Source organism: Aquarana catesbeiana, linkage group LG01 (assembly GCF_042186555.1).
Source record: "Aquarana catesbeiana isolate 2022-GZ linkage group LG01, ASM4218655v1, whole genome shotgun sequence".
NCBI classification, from domain to species: domain Eukaryota; kingdom Metazoa; phylum Chordata; class Amphibia; order Anura; family Ranidae; genus Aquarana; species Aquarana catesbeiana.
The window spans coordinates 873033746-873060618 of NC_133324.1; the positions used below are offsets into that span (position 1 = coordinate 873033746).

Genomic DNA, 26873 nt, shown 5'->3' on the forward strand with positions numbered 1-26873 from the left:
TTTAAAAATAAATATGTGAAAAGTGTGGTGTGCATTTGTATTCAGCCCCCCTGAGTCAATACCTTGTATAACCACCGTTTGCTGCAATTACAGCTGCAAGTCTTTTTGGGGATGTCTCTACCAGTTTGCACATCTAGAGAGTGAAATTTTTGCCCATTCTTTGCAAAATAGCTCAAGCTCTGTCAGATTGGATGGAGAGCGTCTGTGAACAGCAATTTTCAAATCTTGGCACAGATTCTCAATTGGATTTAGGTCTAGACTTCCATCCATTCTAACACATGAATATGCTTTGTTCTAAACCATTCCATTGTAGCTCTGGCTGTATGTTTAGTGTTGTTGTCCTGCTGGAAGGTGAACCTTCGTCCCAGTCTCAAGTTTTTTGCAGACTCTAACAGGTTTTCCTTTTAAAATTGCCCTGTAGTTTGCTCCATCCATCTTCCCTTCAACTCTGACGAGCTTCCCTGTCCCTGCTGAAGAAAAGCATCCCCACAATATGATGCTGCCACCACCATGTTTCACGGTGGGGATGGTGTGTTCAGGGTGATGTGCAGTGTTAGTTTTCTGCCATACATAACATTTTGCTTTTAGGCCAAAAAGTTCAATTTTGGTCTCATCTGACCAGAGCACCTTCTTCCACATGTTTGCTGTGTCCCCCACATGACTTCTCCCAAACTGCAAACAGGGTTTCTCGTAGCTTTCTTTCAACAATGGCTTTCTTCTTGCCACTCTTCCATTAAGGCTAGATTTGTGGAGTACACAACTAATAGTTATCCTTTGGACAGATTCTCCCACCTGAGCTGTGGATCTCTGCAGCTCCTCCAGAGTTACCATGGGCCTCCTGGCTGATTCTCTGTTTAATATTCTCCTTGCCTGGCCTGTCAGTTTAGGTGGACAACCATGTCTTGGTAGGTTCCATTTTCGGACGATAGATTGAACAGTGCTCCGTGAGATGTTCAAAAATTGGGATATCTTTCTATAACCTAACCCTGCTTAAAATTTCTCCGCAACTTTATCCCTGACTTGTCTGGTGTGTTCCTTGGCCTTCATGAAGCTGTTTGTTCACTAAGGTTCTCTAACAAACCTCTACCAAACATTTTAGTTAGGGGTATCAGGGTAAAGGGGGCTGAATACAAATGCACGCCACACTTTTCAGATATTTATTTGAAAAAAAAAAGGAAAACCATTTATCATTTTCATTCTACTTCACACATATGTGCCACTTTGTGTTGGTCTATCACATAAAATCCCAATATATATATATTTTTTTCTTTTCTTTTTCTGGGTATAGAGCTATGTTTGTCCAAAGCATGTTTGAAATTACTATAATACTTTCTGAGATTAGTTTTTAACTTTCCTCCTGCTAATTTGAAATCACGTCCCCATGCTCTTGATCTTTGCTTCATGTGGAAAATACTGGCCTCCTGAACCTTATTCACACCCTTAATGTATTTAAACATTTAAATCATGTCTCTCCTCTGCCTTCTTTTCGCAAAAATGTATTAAGTTCTTGCAGTCTCTTCCATTAAGTTTTATCCCCCAGATGTTTTGCCATTTTTGTTGCCTGTCTCTGGGCTCATTCTGAATAAACCCCATTTACAACCACACTCTGATATCTACCCTTTAGCCAACTGCATATCCACTAACCTACCCAAGGGTTACATTCTAGCTTGTACAACTTTTTTATGAGATATGTGGAACTGTATCAAATGCTTTGCTGAAATACAGATAGTCTATGTCCATAACACCGCCCTGGTCTAAAACATTAGTGATATGGTCAAAAACTTCAGTCAGATTAGTCTAACATAATCTTTCCTCTGTAAAGCCAAGCTGCTTTGGGTCCAGCAAGTTGTGTGTTTTTACATGGACATGCTGAATCCAAAAAAGCCAGTGCAACAAAAAGCAGTTCAAATTGCTCAATTGAATTCAATAGAATTTTGCTGATCAGTGTTCTAAACAGATATGCCACAGTTCTTATACACACACATGGGGGGGGATCAGTAAAACTTCTGCACCACATTTCTGGTACTAATCCCTCTTGTTAAGGTATTGCACCAAATTTATGACACACATGTGACACTTCTGGCTCTGACAGTGGCTGCAACAAATTCCTAAATGCATAATTTTTACATTATTTTGCATTGAATGTGCCAAAATCAATTGTGTCGCATTTAATGTGACAACCTCAAAATCTAATACTGACACGTATCTAACGAAAGAGGGGCTAATTAAGACCAACTCTCTTTTGGCATACAGAGATAAACTGGCACAGACAGATTTTGCCAAAGTGTCTTGTGTGCATTCTAAAAGCGGCGCAGCATGAGACAAATTCAAGTACAATTTCTAGGCAGGTACTTGAATTTGATGCATGCTGCACCACTTATAGATGACATGAGAGACACTTTCGGAAAATCTGCTCACGCCAGTCTTTATGAATTGCAGGGAATTTGATTTAATTACTGTGCCACAAGCAAAAGTCTAAAGGACACTTGCAATGCTTGGCACAATCACTTTTTTTATGCTTTTCAACCTGCCTTATAGAGAACCTTCATAATCTAGTCAGTGATGTCTTAATAACCAGCAGCTATTGAGATAGTAAACACTTTGGTCAATGTAAAATATATCATAAAGAGTGCAGTAATCAGGAATATGTCATAAATAGCCAAGTGTGCAGAGTGCAGTTGTCTCAGGAGTATGAAATGTGCAACAAAATGTATATGGTGCAGGGCTCAGAATAGTGTAATGCACATGGTGCAGGGTTTAGGAGTGCCTAATGCACAGGGCACAGGGCTCAGGAGTATGTATCACTGTATTGTCTAACTAACAGGAGACAAAACAAAGTAACTCGGAAACAAATGATTAACTTTATTTACCTATGATTAGCAGTTAATCTTATCTGCATGCAATCAATGAAACAATATTACATATGGTTAATAAAGCAAAACTACATATGATCAGCAAGGCAATACATGAGGTGAAAAACAATATATCACAGAAAGAGTTGCAAACAACATCCGTACCAACACCTTGCAAGATATTGCATACAGAGGTATGTGAGAACTTCTATCTTGCAAACAACACAATTTAGATTTAATTAACCCCTAACTCACTGCTGACACATAATCAGTAGTCAACTTTAACCCATTTGTACTACATTCACACAGAGCTCAGAAGTGCATAGCGCACATTTGGGTTTATTTACTAAAACTGTAGAGTGCAAAATCTGGTTCAGCTCTGCATAGAAACAGAATCAACTTCCAGTGTTTTGTTTTTTTGTCAAAGCTTGATTGAACAGGTTGAAAATAGAATCAGATTGGCTACATGAAGAGCTGCATTAGATTTTGCATTCTCCGGTTTTAGTAGATGAACCCCATTATGTGGGAGTATTTATCACATAGGGCTCAGAAGTGCATATCGCACAGTGTGCAGGAGTGCATATCTCACAGGGCACAGGGCTTAGGATTGGTGTGCAAGAGTATGTGACATCCAGGGGAGCGCAGGGCTCAGGAGTGCATATTGCACAGTGCATAAGGCTTAGGAGGGCATACCCCACTGGGTTTAGGAGTGCGTATAATGCCAGCCATAGGAGTTTATAACCCACGGGCGCAGGGCTCAGGAGTGCGTATCACACATGGCATAGAACTCAGCCGTGTGTATCACCCAGGGTGCATAGCTCAGGAGTGCATAGCTCCCAACTGTCCCTGATTTTGAGGGACTGTCCCTGATTTGGTCCCTCTTTCCTCCTTATTTGTCCCTCATTTTGGTTTGATCCATATAGTTGTACATAAAATGCACTTTTTATCTTTCAAAAAGTGTTTCCCAGTGCTAAACCTTTCATCCGATTTCTAAATTTCTGCATTTGCAAATTTCAAAAGTTTGTATAAAGGAATAGTAGTGGTTAAAAAAAAGCACTTGTGGGTTTAATGAATCTTTTTTTTTTTTTGTATAATTCTCCTTTAAGGAGGGCGTGGTAGTGGGTGTGTCCTATGCCCATATACTTTTGCTAATAGGCGTTCCTCATTCCCATCTCAAAAAGTTGGGAGGTATGGGAGTGTGTATCATAAAGGGTAGGCAGGATTTAGGAGTACAGAGTTAGGGGCTGCAGTGGAAGAACATCTAGAACTCATTACAGGAAGTATTCCACTACATGCTTCCTCTGCGACTCTGATCATCACCTAATAAAAAGCACAGCAAAGCAAGTGTGTAGTGGAAGACTTCCTCTGCTGGCTTCTGTATTTAGAAGTGATAGTGGTAAGCTGTCACAGGGGTGCCCTGGAGTACAGATTAAGTGCTGGGCTGTTTTGGCATAGAAAAAAATGCCTGGTTTGCTAACTAGTGAGAAAATGTGAGCCCAACACTACTGCATAAGTGGGCAGCTCTACCACATGCAAAAATAGTATTTTTCTAATAAAACTGGTTGTTATATTATTTTCCTAATATAGTTTTTTTTTTTTTTTTTTTATAGTTGACTCCTCAGTAACTACACACAGCAATAATGGAAGACCCATAACAGAAGGCTCCAAAAAAAGGGAGAGAATAGTCAATATACAATCAAACACAGCTCCTGCCAAACTAATAGCAGAGGAAAGCTATGAAAAGGTAATCTATGTTGATTTGGAGTGTGTATATTAATGTGAATTATACTGTGTGTGCTCTATGTATTCATAAAATAACACATATAGATCATATATAAAAAGACATATGCAGTACACAGTGAAAAGTTTCAGGTTTAAAAGTTTACTTAATAAAAAAAAATAAAAAAATTGTGAACAGGCAGGATTTTTAATGCAGAAGAGATATAGGGGTTGATTTACTAAAGGCAAATAGACTGTGCACTTTGCAAAGTGTAGTTGCACTCTGCAAGTGTGGTTGCTCCATAGTTTAGTAAATAAGCTAAAGCTTCATTTTGCAAAGAATACCCAATCATGTGCAAGGAAAATAAAAAAAACTGAATTTTTGCTTGCACATAATTGGATGATGGAAGTCAGCAGAGCTTCTGCTCATTTACTAAGATCTGGAGCAACTGCACCTGCAGCGGGCAACTGCACTTTGCAAAGTGCACAGTCTATTTGCCTTTAGTAAATCAACCCCACGCTGTCTGTTCTGCATTAAAGCATTCTTACCAGCTTGTTCGCAATATACAATGAGCATGAGCGGCTCAGTGTAAAATTTCCACATCTGCTGAGATTATTGAACATCACCCTGGTCCGAATCAAAATGGCCAAAGTTCAGAACCAAGAGGAAGGCCAGCCGATGATGTCAGCAGGCAGTGACGGTGCTCATGCACATTACATCGCTGGGGTAGAGGTGAGTATAGTTTCTCTTTAACCTATCCTGAAAACATTGCATCTATTAGAAATTCCTCTCATTTAGCAATATACAATAAAACTAGATTTGGTAAGCTCTTTATAATACATAATCTTGTGCTTTGCAACTTCCCTGTGTGTAAGGAAGACTGCAGTAGATTCAAGAGGGAGGGTGAGGTTGAAAACATTGAACTGTTTTGTCTACATGTTTATAAGCTCAGATTCAAGGATATTCAAAAGAAAGGAGAACCATAATTAGGATTAAGCCAGCTGGGCAGCCGGATGCAGAACACAAATGTTTTAATGCAGAATTTCCCAAAATGAAGTATACCCTTTAAGACAGAACCTACCAAGCAAAATACAAATATCAAAAACTAATACAACAAGCAGATTGTTATCATTCTGTCTGCTTTTTACTTTTTGCTACAAAACAATTCCATACTGTTTTGTGCCTGTAGCTGAAAATGAAGGCTGCCATAGACAATGTGCGTATTTACAGTGAAGAGTTCCATTAATCATTTGTTGAGAAAAACCTGCATGACCAATTCCCTTGGGTATAACAAACATGGCATCTTGTAACATTTTCATCAGGGTTCCAAACAAAAGAGTAGTAATTACTCTCAATCAGTTTGAGTGAGCATTGATTCCTCCCTTATTCCATTCCTTTGATTAAAAGACAATGCTTTCAGGTGTGGTGATAGAATCTGTACAATTTATAGTAGGTACTTCTGTAACTCAAAATCACACAATAAGTGCAAGAAACACATTACTTGAATATACCAGTGATGGTCTTCCTTTACCACCCCATTGAGACTTCGATATATAAATATTTACTGTTAATCTGATGATACTCTGAAATCAAGTCATCTCAGGGTCTTGCGACCTATGTCAGCAGGAAGAAGACACCGATACAACCATGGTTTCCAGAGAAGTTATAGATGTACACCACCCTAAAGACTTTTTAAAACAACAGCCAGAGCTATTCGATCCAACACAAATATCATATACAGACAATTTAAGAAAAAAACAAACCTGGGAAGACATAGATCCACAAACCACCCTGGAATGGAGAAATGTTGCAGAAGAAGAAAACAAAGCGCAAAGTAAGTACATTATGCGTTTTAAATTAACACTTTTGATAAAAACACAAGAATACATGTCATTGCATATCTCAGGCTAAAAAATAAGAATGTAGTTGTTTTTTTTAAATAAACAGGTAAAGTTTAGCTAAAGGCAAAACTTTTTTTCCTTTTGGATAGAGTAAGCAAGGGTTATAACCCCATCAGTTTTTTTCCCCATTGGGGAGATTTCCATTCACTTCCTGTCCCATAGCCAAAACAGAAAGTGAGAGGAAATCCCTCCAAAGTGAGGGAACCCTGGTGTGTCACTAGGGTCATCAGACCTAATGTCCCCATTTGAAGATTTAACCTCTGTTAATGTGTTGATGTGAACACAAAATTTGGCATTTTCTTTTATTTTCTCTTTCGTTCATAATAGTACAGGACAAATAGAGAGGTTGAATTTCCCTAGCGGTGGCACAAGCAGCATTACAAGATGACAGGTTTCTAATCCCTCTCCACTCTATCCAAAATTAAAAAGAAAAAAAAAATGTCTAGTTGGGGGTGAAGGACTAGTCACCATTCTTGTAGGTTCCCTGTAACTAATCTTCTCCCATTATTGACTTACCATGCCTTGTTCTGCACTGTGTCTCAGTGTGGTGGTAAACATCTATATAACGGTGCAGGGCTTTGCTTCCTCATGTTAGCCTTCCCCAATAATGACTGGTGATCTGATGAACTTATGAATAGCGAGTTGATGACTTGTGGGGGAAAGATTAATAAAGCAAGAGAGGTGGACAAAGCAATAATTTACACAATTAATTAAGCAGTAGCAAGGAGTTCTCAGGTACAGCTTCCTCTCCAGCAAGCCCTGGAGCTGCACAGTAGCTACATTCCTAACTGTCATTAGAGTACTCAGAAAGACACACCAATTGGGCTGTAAATACTTGAATGATTGCACCAAAATAAAAACTGTTCAAAGGTTCTCCTCAGAAATGAAAAATTAAGCATTTAGGGGAAAACAATTATTTTGAATAGTGCAATAGTGAGAGTACAAGGCTGGCCAGAACTACAGAGGAAAAAGGTGTGGGGAGCATATTTCAGATGATTGCAATATGAGGAAACGGGATGGCCAGGCAGTGGGGAAATATACTATAGAGTATCATATGAGTCACAGCTCTGAGTTGACTGGGGCTGCAGACGTTGCATCCAAAATGCCGGCAGTCTTAAGAATTTTGAATATCTATATGAGGCAGGCTTTTACGGGTAATTAAGTTGCATAAAATAGGAAAAATTCACATTTCTTTATGGGAAGATTGTTGTTGAAATTCATGGTCTAGTGAGTCTTTTTATAGATTCAACTGTCAGAATTGCTGACACAAGTAGAGAAAAAGGCAGCCTGTCATAGAAAAAATGTCAAAGAGCCTGTCAAAGTAAGCTCTGATAGTGGAAAGTTTCTAGGACTGCAAGTGACCCGGGTTATATGAGGAAATCAGAGAGCACTCTGCACACTGCAGCAAGATTTGGGCATTGCCAAAATAAGGGTCTGTCAAAATATCCCCCAATCAGTGAAACAGGCACCAGTTGCTAAAATGTGAATGGGATTTTTTTGGAGACAGCCATGACAAGTAACATTATTCTCATTATTCTCTGTGTTGTGAGGGAAAATTAGGCACGCCAAGTGAGTTTGTCTGCCCCAGGCTTTTGTAGTGACCTGGAAAGACTTGTTTGATAGACTGATACATAGATCGCAAAGAATGCATCAAATAGAGTTGAGCAATGCTGGTGCCTTTTAAGCATGTGCCTGATCTTAAGATCAAAATATTTTTTATTGAATTTGTGAAGACATTGAGTAAAGCTTCTGAGCATGCAGATTATTTAGTGCCTATTGACTCCACTAACAAAGAATCTGTGCAGTGGGTTGCGAAGTAAGTGTTGGTTGTGGGGGAGGAAATACAGGATAAGAAATAAAGTGTGTGACAGTAATATAAAAGTAATTTTACTGAGAGAGGACAATGTGCCTTTCTTATGTAGTGAGCCAAACAAGACTGGATTCCCTAAGAAAGGTGGTGGAATCATCCTGAGATGGGCAGTGAGGCTCTGGAATGAACGCCAGTCCATATCTGCAGAAGGATGGGGTTGAGTCTCAGGTATCATCCTTTAGAGAACCATATACATCCTTTAACCTTACAGACATAGCTTGGGCACACTGGCTAAATGTAGAGCCCTGAAACTGTCAGCATGGTGAGACAGGTCTAGGTTTTGAAGGTGTGAGTGTAATATTGCCCTCTGCTTCACGTATGGACATCCAAGCTCAGCATTGCTCAATAAACCCTTCCTGAAAAGGGCTTGCAGGCACATGTGTCTCATGTACTGCAGACCTGGCTGAGGTGGCCTGCTGGGTGAAACAGCATGATGTTGCACTGCTGCCTTCCCACAGGTAACTCCACATATATCTTCTCTGGTGAGTGGAAGTGGGACAAGCTATTGTATCCTTATTGTGCACCTCCTGGCAGAAACAAATGTATCAGCAGAGTTTGCATTAGAGGTAGGAGCAGTAAGATGTAGAGCCAACACATCAGATCTCCACACCAATAAAAACAGTTACCAAGCAGAGCAGGGTGTTCTGGGAGAATGAGTGAAAAATGGGTAGGGACAGAGATGGCGCCAGTACTACATTTAAAAGATGAATGAGTTAAAGAAATAAGGCAATTGTGTTCCAGAAGCCCAGGACATCAAGCCAGGAATAAAGGAAATATATAGTTAACAGTTTCCATTGCTGTTAATATGGCTTAATATAACACTGACTGCTACTGGTGGTTCTAAGTGTAAGCTTCACAGGCAAGTAAGTAAAATAAGACAGCTTAGCAGCGTCATCTGGAAAAACTTATATGAATAATATCTTTATATTCTGGGGGCAATTTACTAAAACTTAAGCTTCCATGTACAGTTGCCCCAGAGTCTACTCCCAATAAGGGACAATGGATCGCACACATCTTGATTGTACAGTAAACAGTAAATACACGACAGGTCATATTATCCAACTACAGACCATAGACATTTGCAGAGATTGTTGAGCGTAAGTTAATATGTTCTTTTTCAAAATCTTTCTTTAGTGACAGATTTAAAAACAAAGTGGTGTGCTGTAAAAGAAGATCTCGAAAGTCAACTGAAAGCACAGAAAACTGAAAAAAAGCCTGCTCCGTTAGCCAAGATGATGCCGTAAGTACAAGATAGATAGATAGATAGATAGATAGATAGATAGATAGATAGATAGATAGATAGATAGATAGATAGATAGATAGACATACTCAATACTTTTCGGTATAGGAAGCTCTGCCACTTACATATATATACAGGGCATCTTCTTCTGGATCCTCCAAGCAAACAGATTGTTGTGGGAGCATAGACAAAGTAAGTATAAACAGTTGGGATGTCTAACATTTATTATTATTATTATCATTATTATTATTAATATTATTATACATGATTTATTTAGTACCAACAGTTTGCTCAGCGCAAACACACTTAAAAGTAATTTTTGACACTGCAGCCATATTTTTACAATCTTTCTCTTTTATGCTATTTAATTAAATTGGCACTAAACTGAGAACAGCAGAAATAAAGTTGCATTGAGAGCTGAAACAAAGGAAAAGAGAGATAGAAGGTACATTCTAGTTATATACAGGCATTTATTTTATTCAAATCAGTGTTTATTGAAAAGAGGCGGGGTACAAATATGGGAATCGGTTTTATCATTTGATGTAGAAATTCCAATACAAGGATTATTATATACCTGCCGAGCAGATGGACATGGTCATTAGCACAAATAACAAATATATTGAATAGCTAAATAAAAACTATTTTGAATTTATTTTACAAAAATGTGAGTTTAGTGTCACTTTAAGCACAGATATTGTTGAATTTGTATTGTATTGTAGATTTACAATCTATTGTAGATTTTTCTCAAGAAGGTGCTATAAGTGGCTCACTAAAGTTGTTCTGCCTACTGTCTGGGTTAATGACCTAGAACAAGCATGCAGATCAGGAGTTCTGTCTTTGCTCTGACCTTGCCTGGCATGACAGCTAGTCAATTAACACATACAGAAGAAGGTCAGCAAGAAATGCCTCCATATTTTTCTCAGTATAGGTGTCCTTTAAAGTGGATTTATCAGTAAATTTACAAGTAATAAGTTTCTTACATGTCATAATATACAGAAACAGTAAAAAAAGAAAAAAAGAAATCACTTTATTCATTTAAAAGCAGTCTAGCTCCAAGAAAGCCACTGTGTCTACATATGAAAAGAGCATCTTGGTCGTAAGATCATGTGAGAGCCACACCACTGGTCTTGGAGTTCAAAAATGAAAGTCTTAAACAAGATGACATGGAATAACACAAAACAGCCAAAACATTTCAGGGGTTAACAGTCTCCTTTCATCAGAACTAGAGACACCCAGGGGATCAGTTTTAGTTGCCCCCCCCCCCCCCGCTTTACCGATCACCCCTTCTACTGCCCATATCCGATTCCCCTGCTGCCCCCCTGCTGGCCTGGACCCTATACATGGGGTCTGGTACCACCCCCTTATCAGTGCTCCTGTTATCACCCGGCTTTATCCAGCTTCCCATGGGTCTCTTAACAGCACTCAGAAGGGCTAACTCACATAGATGAACCATGCAGAACTTGTGGGGGGGGGGGCTGTTAAGAAGACTAGTCACACAGCACACAGCTAAGTGACTAAGGTGCCAGATCTCCTGAATAGGAAAAACTGTCACTATAACAGTGAAATAATATTTTTTCTTTATCGTACATCATGGGACACAGAGCCATAGCAGTTACTATGTGGGTTATATAGGCCACCTTTAGGTGATGGACACTGGCACACCCTAAGACAGGAAGTTCTCTCCCTATATAGCATCTCCCATTACTGGGAGTACCTCAGTTTTATCGCCAGTGTCTAAGGTGTTGGTCACTAGTAAAGACATGCTGTGCTGAGCTCCACTGGAGAAATCTTTGCTGGGGCAAGCCATGCAAACGGATCCATTCAAAGTGTCTTTTCCAGGCCGAATTGAATGGTACCCGAGCCTTGTGTCCGAAGAAACGAGGTTCTGCCTGTAACACTTCTCTTTTTAGAGAGCTGGACCCCCGGGATCCAATGTTTGTTTTTTTCAGCCATATTCTCCTGGCGGGGTGCTTTACAGGCCCAGGAGTGTGGATCCCCCAACAACAAGGGGTTCCTGAAGGTTTTTTAACAGAGCCCATCGTGCGTGATGAAGATTGGGTCTGTTTGGTTTACCACAGAACCCTGCAGCTGGATAAGGTAAGGGAGATTCCTAAGGAATTTTTCTAATTCTTGTGTGTTTTCTCCTTTAAGTAAATGTTGCTATGCCTAAAGTCACCACTGGGGGCTGTCAAGAGCACGTACCTGTTCCATGCTTGTCAGTCTTGTTCAGTGTGCACGCTTCCTCCGTGTCCAAGCTCCAGGTAGGATGTGGGAAGGGGGGTTTTCTCTTTTCAGGAATGTCCCCCCACAGCTTCTTTCCAGACTAGAGGCCATGGGTCCGCGGTATGCCGCACCGCTCCCGCTGCTGTCAACCATTACGGTGGCTCTCCATCCACCTGACCTTCTCTCTCCTTCTCCCCAGCCCCCCCTCCATGTGCGATCCGGTTGGATCGGAGCCCCCACTCACGTGGGAAAATGGTCTTTTTTGAAAAAAGATGAGGGGTGGAAGGGGTGGTCGGAGGGGGGGGGCAGTTCAATGCCCGCAATGCGGGTTATGCATAGCTATAAAGGTGCACTTTTTGCAGGTGCATACAGCTAAAGGGGGACACAGAGCAGATGGATGGCATGTGAGTGTAGGTGACACAGGCATTCCCAGGCACATTTACTTAGCATCAGTGTGAGCCTTGATAGCAGCGGCAGTTGCTGAACTATTTTGCTCAGCAGTGGGTGCATTTCTGGTAGTACCTCTGCATTTGTGCTTAGCACTATGGGCAGAAGGGGAGGTACAAATACCCTGAAAAATAGGGGCTCAAAGGGATCTCCCTCAGGCTCTGAGGACCCCCCTCTGCAACGCCATCTCTCCCTGAAAGACCTAGGGAGGCTGGTCAGAGTGAGCCGTTGGGGTTAGGGGCTGAAACTGCTTCTGGCATTTCAGCCCCTGTATATATATTACTCAGGAGGTTTTTTTCCTCAGCCTTGAGTGAATTGGAGGAAAGATTAGTGGCCTTAATCGCGTCTTCACAAAGTGGAAGAAAACGCATTAGGTCCCCTTCTACCACCCAGGACTCTCAGACAGAGGAACTCTGGGGAAGGGAAGGCGAATCCCCCTCAGGGGACTGGGAAGAGATTGATGACTCCTCTTCTGAGGAATCAAGTGGGGAAGGACCCTCTTCAGCTTCACAGGCTGAGAAATTGCTGGTGCATTCTCTTTCTGAAATGGTCCGCTCCACATTTAAGTTACCCGTAACTGAGCCCACTTCTTCTTTGGGTTCACTGAAGCCTCCTCAAGCTGTGCATGCTTTTCCTGTTCATTCTTTGCTGGAAAAGCTTATTTGTTCTGAGTGGGATCACCCAGATAAACATTTTTTCCCGCCTAAAAAGTTTTCAACACTTTATCCTATGGAGGAAAAATTTACAAAGATGTGGGGTATACCAGCAATTGACGCTGCTATATCTTCTGTGAATAAAAGTTTGACCTGTCCTGTTGACAACGCTCAAATGCTTAGGGATCCAACCGATAAAAAGTTGGAATTCCTGTTAAAAACATTTTTTCCTTGGCAGGTTCAGTAGCTCAACCTGCAGTGGCGGTAATTGGGGTATGTCAATCCTTGAGACACCACTTGAAACAGGTGCTCAAGGTTTTCCCTGAACAGCAAGCCCAGGAGTTAGCCGAGCTGCCAGCGGCTTTGTGTTTTGCAGTTGACGCAATCAGAGATTCTATCCTTCAGACCTCTCGCCTTACGCTTGGGTTGGGGCATATGTGTAGAATCTTATGGTTGAAAAGTTGGTCAGCCAAAGCGCCATGCATAAAGCTCCTGGCTGGTTTTCCCTTTCGTGGTCTAAGGCTGTTTGGGGATGATTTGGACAACTATATCCAAAAGATTTCAAGTGGGAAAAGTACCCATTTGCCAGTTAAGAAAAGGAGTAAATGTCCCTCATTTAAATGGGCTCTTTCTCCAGTGCCAGGGGCATCAGCCTCCAGGCAGTCGCGACAGCCTCCATTGTCAGGTTCAAGAGGTAAAACTAAGAGTCAACCCCAGGGACAAAAGAAGTCCTGGGGGAGGGAACCTACAAGACAAAACGCTAAAGCCTCTTTATGAAGGGGTGCCCCAGCTTGTTCTAGTGGGGGGGGAAGACTGCTACAGTTCTCAAAGGTCTGGCAGGAGGATTTTCACCCAAGATGGGTGGTTTCCACAATAACTCTAGGTTACAAACTAGCGTTCCGAGAATTCTCGTCTCCTCGTTTCCTCAGATCAAATATTTCCAAAGACCCAGAGAAAAAGAAGTTTCTCCTTCAAGTAATCATGGTGGTTCCCATGGAAGAGCAGGGGTTGGGGTTTTATTCAAACCTTTTCACAGTGCCAAAACCAAATGGAGATTCTAGATCTCAAAGATCTAAACCGGTTCCTAAAAATTTGATCTTTTTGCATGGAATCAATCAGATCAGTAGTCTCCATCCTACAAGGAGGAGAACTTCTGGCATCAATCGACATCAAGGATGCATACCTGCATGTACCTATTTTCCCCGCTCATCAGAAATATCTGCGTTTCGAAGTGGAAAAACTTCATTTTCAGTTTGTAGCTCTACCTTTTAGGTCTAGCTACTGCACCTCGGGTGTTTACAAAGGTCCTGACCCCTCCTCTAGCCAGATTAAGGGCCCAGGGTATAACGATTATAGCTTACCTAGACGACCTGCTCTTTATAGACCGGTCGGTAGCCTGCTTAGACCAAAGCTTGGTCACCACAGTCAACTACCTGGAATACCTAGGTTGGGTCCTCAACCTGGAGAAGTCTTCTTTAAAGCCAGTAAGAAGACTAGAGTACTTGGGTCTGGTTATAGATACAACCCAGAAGAGGGTGTTTTTACCCCAGGCAAAGATAAGCACCATAAAGGAGCTGGTTCAGGTGGTCAGGGCGAAGAGGGGTCCTTCTATTCGCCCTTGTATGAGGTTGTTGGGAAAGATGGTGGCTTCATTCAAAGCGGTTCCCTATGCTCAGTTTCATTCGAGACTGCTGCAAAACAGTATCCTGTCTGCCTGGAACAAGAAAGTCCAGGCGCTAGATTTTCTGATGTGTTTGTCGCCAATAGTGCGTCAGAGTCTCAATTAGTGGTGGATACCCAAGAATCTGCGGAAAGGGAAATCCTTCTTACCAGTTACCTGGAAGGTGGTAACAACAGCCTTTCGGGTTGGGGAGCAGTCCTGGAAGAAACGACTGTCCAAGGGAAATGGTCCAGAACCAAAATGATCTTACCCATCAATATTCTAGAGATTCGGGCAGTGTACCTAGCCCTAAAGGCCTGGACATTCTGGTTGCGGGGTTGTCTGGTCAGGATTCAATCGGACAATGCCACAGCAGTGGGTTATATCAATCACCAAGGGGGCACCAGAAGTTGTGCAGCCCAGGGAGAGGTAAACCAAATCCTAACCTGGGCAGAAAAGCATGTGCAATGCATATCGGCAATCATCATTCCAGGGGTAGAGAACTGGCAGGCGGACTACTTAAGTCGCCAGCAGTTGTTCCCAGGGGAATGGTCCCTTCACCCTGACATCTTCCTGGCTATATGCCAAAGATGGGGATTCCAGACGTAGATCTGTTTGCATCCAGGTTCAACAACAAGATCGAAAACTTTGTGTCAAGAACAAGGGATCTGCTCGCATACGGAACAGATGCGTTGATGACCACGTGGGATCAGTTCTCACTGATTTATGCATTCCCTCCTATTCTGCTGCTACCACGACTTCTCCGCAGGATCAAGCAGGGAAAGAAGTTGGTGGTTCTTGTGGCCCCAGTCTGCCCAGAAGATCTTGGTATGCAGAAATAGTAAAGATGGCGGTAGGGGCCCCATGGACCCTACCAACACGTCCAGACCTGCTATCGCAGGGACCAGTGTTCCATCCTACCTTACAAACGCTAAATTTTACGCTTTAGCTATTGAAACCCACATTCTGAAGAATCGTGGACTTTCAGGCTCAGTGACATCTACCTTGATTAATGCAAGGAATCCAGCTTCCAGAGTCATTTATTATAGAGTCTGGAAGGCATATGTTTCCTGGTGTGAATCCAGGGGTTAACATCCCAGAAAGTATGTCATAGGTAGAATCCTTGCCTTTCTGCAAATGGGGTTAGAGATAAAGCTGGCCTTGAGTCCTATCAAGGGCCAGGTCTCGGCCTTATTGGTATTGTTTCAATGTTCGCTTGCTACGCATTCTTTGGTCCGAAGCTTTATACAGGGGGTAACGCACCTTAATCCACTGGTTAGAGCACCCCTGAACCCTTGGGTCTTGAATTTAGTTCTGTCAGCATTACAGAAACAGCCTTTTGAGCTGATACGGCATATTCCCTTGGTCCTTTTGACAAGGAAGCTAGTTTTTCAGGTAGCCATTTCTTCTGCAAGAAGGGTATCAGAATTGGCGGCTCTTTTCAATGTTATCTTCAGGGGTGCACCCTCCTTAAAAGGACAGATAGCCCCCAATATTATAAACCCTCCCACCCGTCCCCTGTTCTTTCATAATTGGACAGGCTTCTTTCCGTGTAGGAAATGTACGGTATGTCAGCATAATAACATTAGAACACGTAAAGTTTCTGAATTTGCCTCTACAGTGACGGGAAGGAGATACACGATAAAACCATTCTGCACATGCAGCACGAAATTTGTAGTGTATCTCATTACTTGCCCATGCCTTAAACAGTACATTGGCCGTACTACCAGAACATTTTCGATTAGGGTGGGGGAACACATCGCCTTAATTAAAAGCAGAGACCCCAAACACACGGTCCCTAGGCACTACAAGGAATTCCACGGTGGAAATCCGGAGGGATCGCAGTTTGTCATTATTGACAAATACACACCACCCTGGAGAGGGGGTGCTAGAACAAGGGGTGTATCACGCCTCGAAATGTTCTGGGCATATGAGCTAAAAACTTTTGCCCCGTCGGGGCTCAACGTAGAGGTTGATGTTAATGCCTTTCTGGACGAATCGTAAGGGATACAATATCCATTCCCAAGTATGTGTTCCTGTATATTTTCTATCTCTATGTCTGCATTTTAGATGTATTTATATACGGTTGTTACCCTCTATAAGGCCATATATGTCGTATATGCTACAAAATGGGCACACCTATGTGAATCCAGCTCACTTAATTCTGTTAAGTAACTAAAACACATGGGTTCACAGTTATATAAATTATTAATTATTTTTTGCTTCCTCCCAGTTTTAATGTGACTGGGTGACACCGAGTTACTTACACTATTATCACATCGCCCCCTTATGGTGCTTATTATGTGAGTAATTATTGGCCCCCAGTTCTTTACTTAGTAACTGACAGATAAGCCATTTTAGTGAAGCTGGTTTCAACCCGCCGTTCCACTGTGAACCTTTGGTTAACCACAAGTGGAACGCAAGCGGTTAACCTATACAACTAATTCTGTTTTTGCGCTGTGGTGTCACAGCGCGATATCGCGAGATTAGCTGAGATCCGGGAACTTCCGGTTAACCACCAGTGGAACGCAGGCGAAGTGCTTCTTGTGAACACTTCCGCCTCAGCGTCGTGACGCTATAGCGTCACATCGCGAGATGCGGCGGGATCTCGCTGGTGTTCGAAGGACGATAAAAAACACCACCAATTAGCTCTAATAATCTGCTACACTGCAACCTAAGACTAATTTTGATGTTTTATCACAATAAGATGACAGTGCTTTATCTTAGACACATGGGGAACATCTGGCTTCCGTTTTGGAGGGTGGAACGCATGGATACACCCACCAAAACGAGGTCTGAAACGCACGCGGGTCCGCCATCTTGGGCAACCCGGAAGTGCTGCTTTTGGAATCGAATGGGCTGGATTCACATCAGGAGGATTACAGTTCCTATATTAGGGAGTTGGGCTGCAGTGGAGGGTACCCCAGGACGAAGTCTACTCAGACGAAACGCGTCGGGAGGACTCCACTGCCGCCACCTTTTTTATGTACAAGCGCTTTTTATCCACTTCATCATGTAAGTGTATTTCTTTTAATTTTAATAAATTACGGTGTTTACGGTATCACGCTATGTAGTCCCTTTTGTGCCCTTTATGAACCCTGCGTGGAGAGATCCAGCAATACGTGTGGAGAAGATACACCTTTAGAAAAGCCCCTCTCATTACCCTTAGGCTGCAAAGATCTTCTCACCATTGCCAGGGTGCAATAAAAGCTGGTTTGACCCTCACAGTATATGCTGTCTTGGGTTCAAACCCTCCGGTAAGCCCCCATCTATAACATCCAAGTGCACTGCATGTTTTGAAGACACAGTGGTGTATGATATGAGTTTGGTTTAAAGATGGATTATTCAATGTATTGATGAGACTTTCAAGTGATTGCAGAACATCACCTTCTGAAACCTTTCTGCTGTGTGTTGGTGAAGGCGCTCCTCACTTCACGTTTGGGGTAGCAACCCACTCAATTCCAACTCATTGACTGTCCTTTTGATACACTTTTGATTTTCAGTCAGACTTTGCATGTACTTTTATATGTATACTATACTTAGGGTATAGGCCTTTTAAACGTATTAGTTTTAAGGTATCTTGCCATTTTAGCGCTACACATTTCTGTAAATTACTTTCTTGTAAACAGCCATATTTAATCATTCACAAGGATAGGGTAGTATTGCGTCCTCATCCTAGCTTCTACCGAACGTGGTTTCAGGTTTTCATCTAAACCAGGATATTGTTCTGCCTTCATTTTTTCAAGAACCCTGTTCTACGGAAGAAAAGTCACTACATTCTCTGGATGTAGTGAGAGCAGTCAAAATCTAGTTGGAGGCAACTGCTCAGATTCCGAGAACGGATGTTTTGTCTGTGTTGCCTGAAGGTCCTAAAAAAGGACAGGCAGCATCGGAATCTACTATTGCTAAGTGGAGTCGGCAAGTAATTATTCAAGCTTGTGGTTTGAAGAGGAAAGATCCACCTTTTCAAATCAAAGCGCACTCCACCAGGGCTGTTAGTGCTTCATGAGCAGTGCATCACCAATCCTCCATGGCTCAAATCTGCTAGGCCGCAATTCGGTATTCAGTCCAAACATTCACCAGATTCTATCAGGTGAATGTGAGAAGGCATGAGGATATCGCCTTTGGGCGCAGTGTGTTGTAGGCAGCAGTATAGGTCCTCAGGTCTGATTGCACCCTACTTTTTTTTGTGTGTCCCTCCCCTCAGATAGCATTGCTCTGGGACATCCCACATAGTAACTACTATGGCTCTGTGTCCCGTTATGTACGATAAAGAAAATAGGATTTTAACAGCTTACCTGTAAAATCCTTTTCTTGGAGTACATCATGGAACACAGAGGTCCCTCCCCTCTTTTGATACACGTATATTGCTTTGCTACAAAAACTGAGGTACTCCCAGTAATGGAAGGGGTTATATAGGGAGTGAACTTCCTGTCTTAGGGTATGCCAGTGTCCATCACCTAAAGGTGGCCTATATAACCCACATAGTAACTACTATGGCTGATGTAATCCAAGAAAAGGATTTTACAGGTAAGCTGTTATAAAAATCCTATTTTTGGGCCCTTGCTTAAATGTTTAAGACATGTATCCCTGAATAGCAACTTTAACCAAAACTTTGGTTTTTATTAAATCTGTAAAAAGAAGTACTAATGTACAACTTATCAGGGAGGGAAACAGGGAGAACACAGAAGATGCTCTGGCTAAAGGAAATGGGCGGGGGTGTTGAAAACCAGTAAGTTAAACTAAACTCATTAATACAATGTTACTTTCAATTTATAGGACAGAGGGATACCTAACTGCTTCATCAAACAAAACACATTCAAACAATGATGTCAACGAAAGTAGAGGCATGGAGAAAGAAATAGTTCTGAGCGAGAACCTTGACACATCCTCAGTACATCATGTAAAAATCACCATTCCAAACAAAATATCAGAGAATGTAAGTAGGAAAGCTAAAATATCTGAAAATGTACCCATGAAAAATAAAGAGCAATTGGAGAAAACAGAGGATGCTGGGACATCCACAAGACAACATGTCACAGATAACTCTACTCACAAAGTATCTCAATATAAACTCTTGAAAACTGAAGATCAAGTGGAGCAAACAGGGGATATAATGCCATCCACAACACAGCACATCACAAGTACTGCCTCTCAAAAAATATCCAAATATTTGCTCAAGAAAACTAAAGATCAAGTGGGGCAAAAAGAGGATTCTCTGGCATATACAAAACAACATGTTCCTTCTACTACCACATGCAAGATATCGAAACATATAACCAAGAAAACGGAAGAACAAGAGGAACACAAAAAAGGTTCTGGGATAAGTACACAAGGGGCTTCCATAGCTATTTCTACCCAGCCAATATCTGAATCCATGTCATTGTACAGGCAAGAGGAGGAACAGTGCTATGAAACTATCATTAATCTGTTACAAAATCTACTGAACAAACAGGAGAGTATACACCCTCAGGATGAACATATTACTTTCCTGATGAGTCTTGCTCCATACATTAAACACGTACCCGAGAGCCAGCAGCTATCAATGAGAGTTAGTGTAATGAACACAATCCTTTCATTCATTCCATCTCTATCAGACTCTTATCACTCTTTGACAACCACTCAATCACCTTTCACAGAATATCCTCAAAGACAGGCAACAGCTCCCCATCCATCAAATACATTATAGGCTTTAAAAACCCTTAATTTCAGGTACATAATAACCCCTGCTATAAGAAGGTGTCACAGGAAAATATGGTGCATACCAAGTAAAAGAGATGAATATGGATAATTGAGAAAAAAAGTTGATTTTTAAAAATCTAAATACTTTTAATTATTATCCTATTATTCAAAAGGTTTTGTGACAAAGCAAAAAATTTAGTAGGGCCACCAATTATTTACAGGCACATAATTCTTCTGAGAAGGCCCTTACAACTTTTTACTGTCCATATAAAGCAATATCATTAACATTGTAAATACCTGCACCACCAAAGTGTATGTTTAGGCATTACCCAAACGTACCCCCAGACCTCCCTCTCCTCCTCTAGAGCATGTTTCAGCATTATTCTTTTTTACCTTGTCCCTGTAGTGAGAAACAGCTTTTATTACTCCATGCAACATCATCACCAGGATGGTTAAAATTCTAATTGCTGGGCACATACGCGGGATTTCTGGGATGGCAGTGTGATCCAGGAGCTCTGTTCTGCCCTGACCTGCAAGCACTCACAACCGCAGAGCACAGACCCCTAAAGAGTCCCACTCTGCAGCCCCTCACAGAGGAAGGCATCAGGATCACCCCCATACCCAGGGGCTCTGCTAGGCCAGACCTGAGACAGCAATTTTAGGCTGGAGAAGAGCAGGCCGAATCCAAGTTGGCAACTGCGGCCTACCAGCATGCTCCTGACCCAGCAAGTTCTGAACCCAGCATCACTCTCCTTTACCCCCCAGCCACATGCACTTACACATCCCTTACCAGTGACCCCCTCTCCCACATCCACTGAATCTCTCCTGGGATGGGCTATGGGGGAGGCTGCGCTGATTCATATGGGTGTCACACCACTCCACAGCTGCTACAACCCTGGACCCGAATCTCTTACCAATTCATCCCCCTCTAATTCTGGGGACTTATTTTACAGACTCTCTGATCTGCTTGAAAAAGGCTTGGCCCAGACCGCAGCTAAAATCACAGGGGACATTAAAGCAGATTTCCATAATAGGTCCAGAAGATACAACTTCAGGATCAGGGGCTTGCCTGAGTCTGTCACAAATGTCATCCCAGCTGTGCATGATCTTATCAAACATCTTATCCCTGATATCCCACCCCACAGGATGGAACTAGATTGAGCACACAGATCCTTGGGTCCACCTAGGAAGGACGGCAACCCTAGAGACATTATTGTCAAACCACATTTTTTTCTTTCAAACTTTTTTATTGAGAGTAAGACATAAGGTTTAACAGGCAATACATATGTCACATAGTTGGATTTGTCATTATGCATAAATACCCCAGTGGGGATTGTGTTATAACAATTTTCAGGGATAAATTATGCGGTACGGTCCAGTGACAAATTTTTCATAGAGTTGAGTGAGAACAAAATATAACGGTTTCCTGTTACGTCTAGATGACAAAACAGGGTTTATATCAAGAAAAATTAAAAAAAACATAAAATAATAAGATTAATGTCAAGAGTAAGGTGATAGCATTTAAATATGGATAGTAAGTCTGCGAACATATAAAGGCTCAAAGTTGGTAGACTTTATATAATCTTCAATAAAGTTACCTGTAAAAAGAGCGCAAGAAGAAGGAGAGAGTAAAGAAAGGGAAATCAGAAAGAAAAGAAGGATAGGGAAGATAGAGAAAGATTAGAGAAGGATAGGGAGAGGGAAGAGGGGGGTCGGGGGGAGCGCACGAGAATCCGGCTCACCACCAGGTCTATCTATTGTGATATTGGGTCATTAGGGGTTAAGGAGGTTCTTATCAAAGTCTGGGGGTAGAAAATGTTCAGTCCAGGGATTCCAAATTTTCAGATGTTGAGGGATCCTATCAAGTATCGTGGCTTCTATTTTACTATGGATCATAGCCTGGGTGACCCTATTTTTGGCCTCAGCTAGGGAGAGTTTTGGGGTTTTCCAGGCCCTAGCTATCGTCTGTTTAGCTGCTGTTGTGAGCTGAAGAAGGAGGCGGGTCTGAGATCTGGTGAAGTCAGAGGGGATTAGGTTCAGCAACGCTATAGCTGGATCTGGTTCAATTGGATGTTGAAATAAGGTAGAGGCTATTTGAAAGATCGCAGCCCAAAATTCCTGTGCTATAGAGCATGACCACCATATATGTGCGTGGGTTCCTTGCTCGTTACAGCCACGGAAGCAATTGGCTGAGTAATTTGGGAGAAATTTGGCAATCCTGGCAGGAACCAGATACCATCTCATAAGTACTTTATAATTTGCCTCTTGTGCAATTATGTTTTGAGAGGATATTTTCGTATTGGACCAAATGTCAGACCAGTCCTCTGTATCAAGGTGTAATGCAAGATCCGCAGACCACTGTGCAGTATATGGAGGGAGGTTGTTTGGGGGAGAGGTCAGGTGAGCATATAAAAGAGATATTAGACCAGGGGCGTGAGGGTCAGAGTTGCAAATTCCTTCAAAAAGAGATAAGTCGTCTAGTGACGTATGTGTACCAATCGTCGTTCGAATAAAATGGGATATCTGTAGGAATCGAAAGATTTCTGTGTTGGGAATATCAGTTAGGTTTTGTAGAGAGGCAAACGTCTTTATATCTGATCCTGAGACAAAATCGCGTATGCGACATAATCCTGCCCTGTGCCAGATTTGAAACGAGTTCGGACTGACTTGGGCTGGGTAGAAATTCGGATGGTCTAGAAAAGAGAGTAGTGGGGAGTGTGGGGATTGTAATTTAAAGGGACCTCGGAGTTTGTCCCACAGCTTAAGAGAATGTCCCGTTATGGGGTTACTAATTGGGCCACGAGTTGTGGGGGGCAACCATAGTAGGTTAGATATGTTGAGCGGGTATAGATCAATAGCTTCCAAACTGACCCAAAGTGGTATCTCATTCTGTGCATGAAATAAAGTAATCTGGGCCAGCTGGGCAGCGTGATAATATCCCATGAAATTAGGTAGACCCAACCCGCCCTTGGTTTTACTACGGAGCAGTACCGTTTTGGAAACTCTGGGTCTAATTGGGCCCCATATGTATTTGGATACTCGCGTTTGAATGATTCGATGGTAATATGGGGGGATTGGGATCGGAAGGACTCTATATAGGTAAAGCAGTTTTGGAAGTAGGGACATCTTTACAGCCGCTATCCGGCCTAGCCAAGAGGTACATATTGGGCGCCACGCTTCCAATAAGGCTGTTAGGTGTTTTAACATGGGGAGATAGTTGGTTTTAAAAAGCTGGTCTGGGTCACTAGTTAGTTTAATACCAAGATAAGGAATAGAAGCTGGGGCCCAAATGAAAGGGAAGAATTCCTTTATGTGTACCAATTCAGGTTGTGGTATGGATACGTTGAGAGCTTTTGATTTAGACTGATTAACTTCCAGGCCTGATATTCGGGCAAATTTGTCAAGGAGATGAAGTAGGTTGGGGAGTGTAGTTCTAGGTGATGTGACAAATAGCAGCGCGTCATCTGCAAATAAGCATAACTTATGTGATGTAGAAGCTATATCAAGGCCTTTGATATTTGGGTTTGCCCTTATGAGGGCTGCAAGGGGTTCTATCGCCAGTGCGAATATAAGGGGAGAGAGGGGGCATCCTTGTCTAGTACCTCGTAAAATTTGGAAACAGTCCGAACGGTATCCTGAGTATTTGACATAAGCTTGTGGTTGATGATATAGGGAGTTAACCCATTGCAAAAAATTTGGTCCAAATCCCCATCTCTGGAGTACATAGTTAATATAGGGCCATGAGACTGTGTCGAACGCCTTACGAATATCAAGAGAGAGTAGGTGCATGGGGATCTGGCGTGTTCGGGCTAGGTGTTGGAGCAGAATGACGCGTCGAATATTGTCACTGGCTTGACGTTTTGGTATGAAGCCAACTTGGTCTTTGTGGATTAGGCTACCTATAATTGGATTGAGGCGTAATGCCATAATCTTGGCTAATATCTTTATATCCAAGTTAAGTAAGGATATGGGCCTATAATTGGACCATAAGGCGTTGTCTGTGTTAGGCTTGGGTATCATGGAAATAATGGCTGTCAACGTATCTCGACCAAAGGAATATTGTTTAAGGAGAGAGTTAAAAGTATTAGTAAGAAGGGGGGCTAAAGTGGGGGCAAATTTTTTAAAATAAGAGCTAGATAAACCGTCGGGGCCTGGTCTTTTATGGGGTTTAAGAGATTTTATGGCAAGAAGGACTTCCTCAGACGTAATGGGGCATTCCATAGACTCTCTGTGGGCCTCTGATAGATTTGGTAGGGTGATATTTTGAAATAGTGACTCCGCTTGCGTTGCCGAGAATGTGTGTGTCGGGGTATATAATTCAGCTAACTTCTTACGGAATTCTGCAAGAACTTTAACAGGATTACTCGTGAAGTTATCTTTGGCCAGTTTGAGTCTGATAGGATTATGCGCCCTTTCCGGTCGGCGTAGTCTTAGTGCCAGGAAGGAATCAGGTTTATTGGCTTTTGTGTAGATTGTATGGTTGAATCTTCGAATGGTTTTATCTGCTGATTCTGCTAAAATTAAATCTAGCTCAGTTTTCGTTTTTTCAAGTAAGATCCTATGGGGTTCAGTTGGGGTGGATTGGAATTGGAGGAAGAGACGATGATATTCAGCTTCTAGTTGTTGTGTTTTAAGTTTTTTATCTCTTTTGAGATGGGTGGATGTAGATATACAGGTCCCTCTAATCACGGGTTTGTGGGCTTCCCATAACAGGATAGGCGAGATGCCAGGTGTGGCATTATGTTGTATGTATTCTTTAAGGGCTAGTTGTATGTCAAAACAATAGGATTGATTGGTCAAATGCGCCTCATTAATGCACCATGTACGGTCTTTAGATTGGGGGATCAGGGAGGAGACTGTTGTTACTACTGCGCAGTGGTCTGACCAAGTGATTGGATGTATGTTTGAATGGAGCAGGGTTGGGGAGGATGAAACTGGTATAAAAATATGGTCAATCCTTGAGAAGGATTTATGTGGGTAGGAGTAGAAGGTATAGTTTTTCTTAGCTGGATTGCATTCTCTCCAAGTATCTAGTAGGGAGGCTTGTTGGAACAGTTTGCGAAAAGATAGAGAAGAGGAATATTGTTCTGGGGCGTAGGGAGATTTGTCTAGGTGTGGGTGTAGTACTTGGTTTGAGTCGCCACATAGAAAGAGGGTACCTTTACAGTGTGCTCGTATAATTTGTAGGAGGTGAGAGAAAAAGGGGTTGGGATTAGTATTGGGGGCATAATAAGAGACAACAGTAGTTGTCACATCTTGTACATGCCCAACTAAAATAATATAACGGCCTTCAGGGTCTTTAATTTCATTAGTTAAGATAAACGGAAGAGTGTGGTGGAACGCAACAAGGACACCCCGTTGCTTAGTAGCTGCAGATGCAGTAAACACTTGGGGGTATTTGGAGCTAAAATATTTAGGTGTTGCTTGATTAGAAAAGTGAGTTTCTTGTAGAGCTATAATACTAGCCTTCAGGGATGCAAAAGTACGGAAGGCCTTAACCCTCTTGTTAGGAGAGTTAAGTCCCTTTACGTTAAGGGAAAGTATGTTCAAAGGGGCCATTTAAGCAATTTGGGAGGACGACTACTGGGAAGATATGTATGGATCGTGCAATCCCCCCGACCCAGTGAGAAACAATCAGGAAAGGAGAGATGGAGAGAAAAGTGAAGAAAAGAAGAGAGAGAGAAAATAAGAAACAGAGAGAAAGTTTTGTAGAAGGAGAAGCTAAGTGTCAAAACACTTGGTGTGTTGGACTTCTCAGTACAACAGGTAGATGTCCGTACTCCCAAACCAGCCGGCTGGGATGGAAGCACGTGCATCTTGTAGGGGGGAGCAGTGACAGTTCCCCACCGCAGACTGGGGAAAAAATAGAAACAACATAAATCTCAAACAGTCCAAACAGCTCGTATTAGAGAATTACCGGTATATATAAAAAGAACAAATATAACATTTAGGTAACGTACCCACTTAGTGGGAGAACTCAATGTCGCAATTCTGGTAAAAAGGCAGAGACATGAGGGGAGGGGGGGGAATGGGTGGGGGGGGGGGGGGGAGAGGGGGAGAAAAAAAAAAAAAGAAGAAAAAAGGGGGGGGGTAAGAGAAGGCGGTCAAGCGGGAAGGGAAGGGAAAAAAAAAAAAATAAATAAAGGGGAAAGGGAAGCAGGGAAAGGGAAGAGGGGAGGAAAGTAAAAGAGGCAGAGATGGCACCGTTAAACTGAAGATTACCAGTACTTTTGCAGAAATGTAGAGGAGGTCCTCTTATCAAAATTCTTTAAATTCTCTAAGTTTCAGTAGCTATCACCTCCTAAACCCTATCTAAAAGATAAGGAAAAAATAAATAATAAACAAAGTATAATACAACATTTAAAGGTTAATAACACCAGTGCCTAAGATTACAGGGAATGGGATGTGCAAACCAAAAGAGGGGAGGGGGGGGAAACAAAATTGAGTGGGGTATATCAAAAAGGATATATCCCAAGGTTTTGATAAAAAAAAAAAAAAAAAATGCAAAAATATGAAAAATAATAAAGAGTATATAAAAGTAAGGGGGACGTATTCAAAGCGTCTCAGATTGGCAAGAGTTCTCACAGGTATAAGATCACCTAATAAGGTAAAACCACATCTGTTT

General features: G+C 42.0%; 1 protein-coding gene across 5 annotated transcripts in view; it reads left to right on the forward strand.

The window, feature by feature from the left end:
• Positions 1-26873, forward strand: part of CLNK (cytokine dependent hematopoietic cell linker) — a 258741-nt gene that overhangs the window by 147391 nt on the left and 84477 nt on the right. For 2 of the 5 annotated variants that reach the window (XM_073610055.1, XM_073610072.1), the window contains 4 exons: positions 4463-4596; positions 6196-6406; positions 9478-9583; positions 19346-26248. In XM_073610055.1, the coding sequence (XP_073466156.1) occupies positions 4463-4596; positions 6196-6406; positions 9478-9583; positions 19346-20255 (1361 nt within the window). In that variant the 3' untranslated portion in view covers positions 20256-26248. Of the gene's footprint in view, positions 1-4462; positions 4597-6195; positions 6407-9477; positions 9584-19345; positions 26249-26873 lie in introns of those variants that run through there. The other 3 variants (XM_073610079.1, XM_073610087.1, XM_073610063.1) reach the window with 2 other exon arrangements.